Source organism: Anolis carolinensis, chromosome 2 (genome assembly GCF_035594765.1).
Source record: "Anolis carolinensis isolate JA03-04 chromosome 2, rAnoCar3.1.pri, whole genome shotgun sequence".
Lineage (NCBI taxonomy): Eukaryota > Metazoa > Chordata > Lepidosauria > Squamata > Dactyloidae > Anolis > Anolis carolinensis.
In genome coordinates this window covers 61,011,565-61,021,792 of record NC_085842.1, presented here as the reverse complement: position 1 = coordinate 61,021,792, position 10,228 = coordinate 61,011,565, and the positions used below count along the sequence as shown (strand labels likewise).

General features: G+C 41.4%; 1 protein-coding gene across 1 annotated transcript in view; it reads right to left on the bottom strand.

Moving 5' to 3' along the window:
- Positions 1-264: 264 nt before the first annotated feature.
- Positions 265-10,228, bottom strand: part of uroc1 (urocanate hydratase 1) — a 62,265-nt gene continuing 52,301 nt past the window's right edge. Inside the window, exons 18-20 of the mRNA XM_003217776.4 lie at positions 7,885-7,966; positions 1,307-1,406; positions 265-501 (exon numbers count right to left, since the gene is read on the bottom strand). Coding sequence (XP_003217824.2) covers positions 358-501; positions 1,307-1,406; positions 7,885-7,966 — 326 coding nt within the window. The 3' untranslated portion in view covers positions 265-357. The remainder of the gene's footprint in view (positions 502-1,306; positions 1,407-7,884; positions 7,967-10,228) is intronic.

Sequence of the window (10,228 nt, the reverse complement as noted above, 5' to 3'; positions counted from 1 at the left end):
CATTCACACTTGCCTCAAGCAGACAAGAGTTCTTTCTCCCACCCTGAACATTCCACGTGCCAGCAGACCGCACAACCTCTGAGGATGCCTGCCATAGATGTGGATGAAACGTCAGGAGAGAATGCATCTGGAACATGATCATACAGGGTGGAAAACTCACAGCAACCCAGTGATTCCAGCCATGAAAGTGTTCGACAGCCACTTCCCTCTTTGGAACTGCTGCATTACTCTAATAAAAACTAAGAAAATAAACCAACTAGAAGATTAATTCAAAGCATCTTTTATTATATCACAAACTGGGATTAATTGCAGGGGAAAGAGGAACATTCTAAGGCAGAATAGAAGTGTATTGTAAGGTTAAGACTGAAGAAGGGCTTGCTCCAGGATGTTGACATTAACCACCTGATGGGGAAGAGTCACCTTGAGTTTCTCTTCTTTCTCCATGGCTTGGCAGATGGTTTCATAAGCATTCTTGTTTCCTGACCAGCAGCGTCTAGCAACCTGTTGATATAGAACACAAAGGAGGGAAAGAAGTGTGCTTCAACTCCCAGGTAGAAGTCTGCCAATTAATTAAAATATATCAAGCCAAATAGTTATGATTCCTAATGTTTACTCACAGTGATATGAAACTGACTTTAGAGTCAAGTATGAAGAAACCAAGGGATACACACCTACTTTGTGTAAGGAATTCCTCAGTGGAGAGGTTGCTCCTGAAAAGACTCTTTTCCTACTACCTGAAAGCCTAGTTGTCTATTAATGCTAGTCCCATGACCACAACCATGTGGATCTTGAGATCTACAAATGTTTATAAAGGAAACGATGACACAACAATACCTCTTCCTTATAATGGCACAGCGTGATGGTATAATAAAACAAAAGTGTGTAACATTATGTTCTACTATTTCTAGGCTGGGGGAGGTGCCCAAAACAATTCAGTGATCATAAACTGCACTGAATGAGAATGCTTAGGGTGAAGTAGAAAAATCGGGAGTTTTGGGTGTCAGCTTATAGAATAAGAGGGACTTTGCAACATGTGAAATTGCATCCACATTCTTGGATGACTTGGCTTTTGTGTTTTGCTCTTGTTTGTCTCTTTCCTAAAAGCTTCCTGTTCATAATCTTACAGTTATGTTAACACAGACAATATTTTTAATGCTGCTGGGTGCCTAAAAACCTCATTAACTTCCACGTGGTAAATTTTCTTACAGGTCAACTAAAGCATTTGTGAATTTTTGTATTTGGACACATGAAAAGAAAATACTAAAAACAATATTTTAAAACAAGCTGATCAGGTAGACTTTCTTACTCCATTGGAAACATCCCAGCTCAACATCATCTTTGCACGTTCTTCTGCATCAGCTGAGCCATCCAGCACAAGACCAAATCCTCCATTGATCACTTCTCCCCTTTAAAATTAATGAAAGAAATTGCATTCTTATTTTAACTTCTTGCATCAAACCTATGCCATCATCATACGACAATCTGGTACTCTTTTAAGAGAGTATGTATATATATATAGGGATAACGAAACATTATATCACTGAACATATCCAATATTATTCAGCTGAAGATATTTAAGTAGAAGCTATGTGAGCACTTGCCAGGGAATGCTATAATAATAATAATAATAATAATAATAATAATAATAATAATTATTATTATTATTATTATTATTATTTTATTCTTATACCCCGCCCCATCTCCCCGAAGGGACTCGGGGCGGCTTACATGGGGCCAAGCCCTGTAGTTGCCTTGTTGTCCTTAGTTAAGAGGCTGGACTAGATGGTCTGTAATAACTCATTGCCAGCCAATAGTTTTGTGTTCCTTTAACTTATGGCTGCTTTATTCCAGTGGCTGGGTGTGGGATAGTGAACCACACACACTGTATTTTCCCACACTCCCCGGACTTCAAGCTCCATTCTTGCCCAAATGCCAGTGCCAAGGACTTAGCCTGCTGTAATTCTCCTGAGTACAGGGCAGCCAAAAACACTTGCTTAAAGAAATAACAAAAATGCCTACATGCCTGATGATTAAGTGCCTAATATTACTGAGTTTCTTGAAGGTCACGTCAAAGTTATTTAAGTTTATTAGCCTGGTATTTGGAATTCAGTTTGTGCAATAGCAAGAGCTGTTTTGGAATCCAAATGTTTTTTTAAAAATTACAATTAATTTTTTATGGGGCAGTTACGTAGTTTTTCCCCAACCTGAGCCCTTCAGATGTGATTAAGTTCTCATAATCAAGATAATAAAGCTACTGGGCTTATTCCGGGGTGATAGGGGTTATAGTTGAGCACATTTAAAGGATGGCAGATTATGGAAAGTTGCTCTACAATTATAATTATATATAATGATAAACTGAAGGAAGGACAAGTAAATGGTACAGCCACTTTGTAGAGAGAATGGCGAAATGTTAACAGAGGACTGAGAAAAGGCAGAATTGCTCAACACAGGTTGAGAACCACTGAGCTAGAAGATTCTGAATATTATCATTCAAAAAGCTACTTTTCCAAACAGTATCCCAATCAGTATTGCTAATCAAGCCAGCATAAAATTAAAAAAATAGCACAGACCATGCTGTCACTAAAGAAGACCTAGGTCACTAATGTGCAACATTCTTTCAAGAACTAAATGTCCTCCAAAGATGTCTTTATGACACCTGGGCTGAATAAATGTTTAAGTCTCCTATATTGGATCCAAAACCTTGAATTGTTATGCATTTTGATAGTAAAACCAACATAAATCCAAGATCAGGAAGATTCTGAACTGCCCCAACTCCACACGCCTTAAAATCTCCATAAATTAAAGCTACAGTAAGTCATGTTTGTTAAGTTAAATTCTCCAGCAAGTCTTCTCACTTTTATAGGAGGGTGCTTTGCCCTCATTAGCACTGGGTCATATATTCAAATAATTAAAGAAACATGTGGCATTTTGACCTAAGCTACCTCCTATAATTTCCAGATGTCTCCAGCCAAGGTGATCAAAGAATTCCAGCCCCCTCTTGCAATCAAGACATCACACTGTTGACTGTGTACTTCAATCAGTAAATTGCCTCTGTCTCTTTGTTGGAATAAGTCACTCTGGCCTCCTGCTAATAAACAGACTTTCAGAACTGAGCTGCTGTAACAATGGCTAATCCTCACATAACTCTATATATGTCTGATGAAAATGATACAGATTTGTATGAGCAAATCATACCTGTTTCTGTTCAAGCTGCATACTATTGATAAAATCACAGGGAAGACTTTTTGCCTTTGAATCTGAAGGAAGGCTCAAAATGGGGTGAAAACAAAACAGGCTGATAAATCCATGTATTTGATGTGCATGTTTGTGAGTTTTGTAGCCAACAATAATGTCCTAATGCCACTGGAATGCTCACCCTCAATGTACCATCCAACAAACTCAATTATCAGGGACTAATGCTGGGAATTGAAAGATCAAAACATTTGAATGGGGGAATTTGCAAACACCAAATGCACACATGTAAAACATCTAATCACCACAAATCTCAATCATGCAGCTCAAGATGAGCTCTTTTCATGGGCATTATTTATTTATTTTGTGTCAAAAGCATTGCATGAATAAATAGGTTTAAAACTGATAAAGGGATCACAAGCAGCCAAATAGTTTTAGACCAAAAACAGGCAACAGCAACTGCATTGTCTGTAGCATTAAACAGTTATTTAGCGTGCATGAGGCTGGGCATTGTGGGCAAGCACACAGATGCTGAGTTGTTTGTTCTGCTCCATAGTCTCACAAAGTGGAGGATTCCTCTAGGTAGTGCCATTTTTCCAGGTTATCTTTTGATCTGCCAACTCCACTTCTATTCAGGGGCTTCCAAATTGCCCAGTTTTGGCTTGCCCCTGGAGGAAGATCCTTGTGGGGGCGATCCAGTTGGAATTGCCTGATTTTGCTGCCCACAGGGATATTCTTGCTGTTGCTAGAGGAACATTAAGAGGAGTGATGGTTCTCATGAAACCTTTCCTTGATTTAGGTCTACTGGGGGGAGGCTGATAGCCATACAGTGGGTGGCTTTCACAGTGTTCAACCTTATTTCTCTCACAATTGGCAGCAACTTCCCGTTGCAAATAGGGGGGGGGGGGGTGCCAGCTAGTTTATAGAGTCCATTAACCGGTGCAGGTTTAAGACATCCTGTGATTATTCTACATGTCTCATTCAGTGCTATATTCACCTGCTTCAAGTAGGCAGATTTATCTCAAATGGGGCAGGCATACTCAGCAGCTGAGTAAGACAAGGTCAGGGCTGATGTTCTTATTAATTTTTGGACTCCATACACTATTAGTAAGTTTCTGCTGGATGTTATTGCGTGCAGCTACTCGGTGCTTGGAGTTTGCACAGTGTTTCCTACATGTTAATGTTCGACCTAAGGTGATGCTTAGATATTTAGGATGTGCACTATGTGCACTATGAATGGTAAGAATTGACAAATCTGTTTCACTTCTTGAAAAATTCCTATCAAATACATGATCAAACACTCAACCCTCTGTCCTAGACAAATTCAAAAGGCACTCTGTCACATGGAGAGAACCATGTTATACCTATCAGGTATGAAAGGTCAAAAAAGAGAAGACTTTTAGGAAAAAAAGAGGCGGAAGCTTAGTTCAATCCTATATACGTTACTGTAATGCTTAGACTGGATTGTTATGTGGCTTGAAGTCATTTGTATTGAAGTAACTCTAAGGCAATCCTATCATGAAGTTTTATTTAGACTGTGTTTGTCTTTGCCTCTTTCTGAGGCTGAGAGGCTGTGACTTGCCCAAGGTCATCATGCGGGTTTTCATGACTGAACAAGGGATTCAAAACATGGTCTCCAAAGTAGCAGTCCAACTCAGACACCACTGCTGAATATTGGCAATTTAAATTTTGGCAATTCAGATTTTTAGAGCTAGTTGCAGTTCAATGCCTACTTGGATGGGCTGACTATTTCTCTTCCTTCTACATTCAACTTCTCTTCCTTCCACATTCACATTAAGTCCTTTCTATTGGACATATGAAAGAATTATAGGTTTTGGAAAGCTCTTCTTAAAAAAAACCCAAACCTATTATTACCCATGTCTCACAATCCATCCTATGGAGAATAAAGGAACTTTACAGATGTTTTCCACATTTCTAGCTTAGTTATTTATTTATTTCGTGTCAAAAGCACTGCATAAATAAGTTTAAATAAGTTTAAAAGTGATAAAATAAAGGAATCACAAACAGCTAAATAGTTTTGGACCAAAAGCGGGCAACAGCAATCGCATTGTCTGTAGTTTTAAACAACTTTCTAGCTTAGTACAAAGCAGAAAATAGAATCTGTAAGATGCCCCCCATATTCACAGACTTTAAATCACATATTTAATAAAAATGCTTTATACTATATTGTCTAGAGGTCAGAACCACAAGCAGTCCTCTAGGTACAAACAAGATAGGGTCTCTAGATTTGTTCTTAATTTGAATTTATTTGTAAGTCGGAACAGGTACATTTTTGTGAGAAACACTGAGCTTGGTTGAATTCCTTCCTTCCTTCTCCCCCTTTCCCTGGCTTACTTATTATATCTTCAGCTAAAGGCAAGAAGCTGCAGGTTCAACGCTTGTCATTTCCAAGTAGACCTGGGAAATATTTTTCTTCTACTTGGATTGCTGCTGCCAGTCAGTGACAACAGTACTACACTATATAGACCAGACATGGGCAAACGTTTTTGCCTTGGGACTGCATTATGGGCCGGGCCAGGAGGGAGGCTGACTGGGCACATGCTGGCTGGGATGGGCCTGGGAGGGAAAGGGCCTGGGAGGGAGAGGGCCTGGGAGAGGGAGGGGTCAGGAGGGGGCGGGACAGGGCCCAGGTCATTATCAAGTTGTCCTCCTGGCATAAGGAAAGGGATGCTCACCCCATCTTTATGCCGTGAGGAAAACGAGACATTTGGTGATTGCCCCAATCCTCCTCTCCCCAATACCCTTCCCTGAATCTTCGTGCTGTCCTCTCAGCATTATGCCGGGAGGAGGGTGAGACAAGCAATGTCTGAGAGTGCTCCGGAGAGCTCTCAACTGCTGCGTGCCTCCCTCGAGCAGTCCTCCCGGGATAAGTACAAGGCCGCTCACACTATTCTTATGCTGGGAGAATGGCGAGACACATGGTGGCTGAAAGCACTCCAGAAGGCTCTCAGCTGTTGCATGCCTTCCTTCCCCGTCCTCTCTGCATAAGGATGTGGCAGGCTGCTGCATTCTTATGCCAAGAGGGCAGGGAAAATGAGGAGGGCCTGAGGAGGGCCTTTCTACATAAGGATGTGGTGGGCCACTGCATCCTCATGCCAAGGTGAAAGGGAAAATGAGGAGGGCCTGAGGTAGGCACCCAGTGGGCCACATCTGGTCCCTGGGCTTTAGTTTACCCATGCCTGATATAGACCAATGGTCCAGAGTATGAGATAGATTCCTGGGGGCATGCTATGTTTTATCTGCATAAGAAATCCACAATAATCACAGAAAAAGAACATTGCTAACCAAACAGATTCCACTTAGTTCTTACAGTTTTCACTGCCCTTTACCACAAATGGAACAAGGCCAGCAAATTAAATCAGAAAATCCAATGCACACGTTCTGCAGGATGGCAGAATAAGTAAACAAGCAGGTTTGTTTCCTTAAGCCAAAGAATGAGCAACAGATGTTGATAGATTGCAGCTCCCATGCTCCCTCACCACCAGCTGTGGTACTGAGAACTGGCAGGAATTGTACTAGTCCATCTGGAGAGCCACTATAGTCTTTAGGAGTATGCAGGTAGATGACTTTATTTAAACATCTTGTGTAGGAGAGAAGCACCGTTTCAAAGATATTTTTTTGTGTGTGTCAGGAGCAACCAGAGTTTTATCTGGAGTGAGAGAATTGGCCGTCTGCAAGGACATTGCCCAGGGGACGCCCAGATGTTTTGATGTTTTACCATCCTTGTGGGAGGCTTCTCTCATGTCCCCGCATGGAGCTGGAGCTGATAGAGGGAGCTCATCCGCGCTCTCCCCAGGTGGGATTCGAACCTGGCAGCCTTCAGGTCAGCAACCTTCAAGTCACAAGGCTTTTATCCCCTAGGCCACTGGAGGCTCCACCAAATATAATATGAATACATATTATTTCAAAGATAATATGTATAGTTTCATTAACTTCAAAATGCAGTCAGAACCTTTCCTGTGTTTAGAGATCTTCCCCTGCATTTGCTTGAAAGACCTGTCTCGATGGCATCACTGTCATTAAGTAGGAGGCTAATCTGTGAAGATATCATGTTCGAAGAAAATTCATACAGGTTCAGTGTTCTGCAAAAAGAGGTTTGAAATAGTCCACCCTAGAGCTAATTACGATGGCTGGCATCTGACCTGTTTTGTATCAGCAAACTCTTGCGGCATTTTAGCATATGGGCATGTTATACTGGGGTCCAAAGGTCACAGGTTTAAATGCAGCTAGAGGGAAGTCTAAATAGATCTCGCTTACTGACACATAACTGAATATAACATTGGAAGTAAGTTCTGTTTAAATACAAAATGATTAAATTTTTGTCCTTCTGTGGCAAAGCCAGTCTTCTAAATAGTGCTATGTGTTTACTAATTTATTGTTAAAGCAAATTTTGGACAAAACAGACAAATAAAATGCACAGTTCGCAGAGGCTATTCTGAATGAGCAGTTTGTTGCCCAATAAATATACATTTCCATTTCGTCTGTTGAATACATTCCAGATAAGAATTTAGGAAAATGAGAATCAATTTGAGGGTCTTAAGAAAGGTTTAATGAAAATGCTACGGAATGTTTTCCCAAATGGATTGTATGTATATATCCAGTATTTTTTCATAAACATCTGTTTATGAAATAGTGTAATTTTTTTTCCTTTCCAAGACAAATCCTCCTTACCAGCCAACACCACCACCATTGTGTAAGGCAACCCAGGTAGCTCCTCTGAATGAGTCTCCTACAAAATTCTGAACAGCCATATCTGTGGGGAAAGAAAGAATAGCAAAAGAATAGGAAATCTGGGATTAAGAAGAAGAAAATATTAAGCAAGCCACATTTTTATGGCAATGTAATTTCTTCATTTAATGGGTTGTTTTTGAGAATTGTGTTACAAGTTCTGATGGGGCCGTATTGCTATTTCGCTTTCTTTTGTTACCAATGGCCAATGTAAATGGGATAGCAGCAGATCCTTTTGCCAGATCAGATCCTTCTAATTTGGAGGGGTGGGGGGAGGAAAGGAGATTTAAAGTTAAACCAGTTCAGATCCCAATTCCACCTTTCAGGAGGATAAGGGAAATGCCTGTCATAGGACACTGACTGCGTCAAACAAAACATGAGTGGTTATTGCTGTTCCTCATTGGTGTTCTCACCATGGCCTACTGGTTTACAAACCTTTTCCCTCCCAAAGGAACAGATTGGCAGGAATGGATTCACTGCTCTCCAATTTTGACTACTTGTTTTAGATCTTGGAAAAGTGACTGCTTTGCAATTACATGACTCAGAATGTCACAACCTGAATGCCTTGCCCTTCAGATCCTTCCAAGTGCACAGGCATTTGCACCCTCAGGTGGAGGGGAATATTAATTCCATGGCATCATGATGTTACATTATATGATTGCATTTTCTAGTTTTGCTCAGTAATCAAAGTATCTAACTGTGAAACTCCTTTTCACAAAGTCTTCCCAGCCCCTCCTTCCTGTCCTAGCTGTAAGTTATTGTGGTTTTCTCTCTCTTTCAGCATTGGCTTTAAGAGAGTGGTGAAAGTGAATTTGACAGACCTAGGGTCTGTCTGAAGCCCCCGGTGGTGCAGTGGGCTAAACCACTGAACTGCTGAATTTGCTGATCAAAAGATTGGTGGCTCAAATCCAGTGAGCGGGGTGAGCTCCCGCTGTTAGCCCCAGCTTCTGCCAACCTAGCAGTTCGAAAACATGCAAATGTGAGTAGATCAATAGGTACTGCTCCAGCGGGAAGGTAACAGCGCTCCATCTAGTCATGCCAGTCACATGACCTTGGAGGTGTCTATGGACAATGCCGGCACTTTGGCTTAGAAATGGAGATGAGCACCAACCTCCAAAGTCAGACTCAACTGGACTTAATGTCAGGGCAAAACTTTAACCTTTATCTAGGGCTTATCTACACTGGCCACATACCTTGAATTGGGCCAGAAGTTACTTCTGGGCATCCAGATGATGGCCAGGCACTTCCAGCCCCCAACCCAATTTTACCTGCATTGATGCATGTGTGTGTGTGAACAACTGAGCTGATTCGGAAATGCTACTGCATTCACATGGACCAGTGTCACCATCTAGTTTCCCTCACACTTTGTGGTATGTGGAAATGGGAATGGCATGTACATTTACTATCCTTTGTTGCTGTACTTGGTGGCCATGGAGCTCCAGAGAGTTTCTGGCCACTGCCGGGCAGCGTTGCCAATGCCAGCAAAGGCACCCACACAACTTGAAGAAAGGAAAGAGATGCCCCTCCTCTCTCCACAATGCACAGGCATGTTTGCTGACATTTCCATGGCTGCTGCTGTGGCAACAAAGACAACAAAGATAGGGTTAGACAGACAGCATAGTCAGGACTCCATGATTTGGGACTGGAGAGGTGAAAACACATTGGCAGAATGCTTCTGACTAGCCCTAGATTCATTTCCTCATATAGATTGGCTTCCAGATTTTTGCCATCAAGTTGCAGTAGCATGTCTGCAATAAACAAAATTTGAGCTGGGAACAGCAGGATTCTATTACACTTGATGCTACTGCAGCATCCATCACAGGTACTCCCAACAGGCAAGGTAAAGAGCAGCTGCCCAAAGAATCCTTTATTGAGCGTGTAGTAAAAGCCAAATGAAAAAAAAATGTAGTGCAGATTAGCCTGCCTCACCACCTAACCTCACTATGTGAAGCAAAGAATCCTAGAAGTTTGGCCATGGCCACCAATATTGAAATCATAAGAAAAAAGGAGCTGGTGAAAGGAAAAGAAATGGATTTTGAAAGAAACCTTCAAACCTTTCTTTGCACTTGTTCAAAAAATTGTTTGTTTTCCTTCACATGCAAATATTGTCAGATTTGAATAAATGGCTGGTTGAAGCATGTTGAAGTACTCTTCTCCTACCTCTTCCACCCCCCTCTCAGTAGTCTATCCTAGATCATTCTATGTTATTTCTGCCTCTGGAACCAACTTTTTTGTGGAAGAAGTAATGTCAAGGAACTCATCTATTTCATTAACTGAGGGCAAGGAG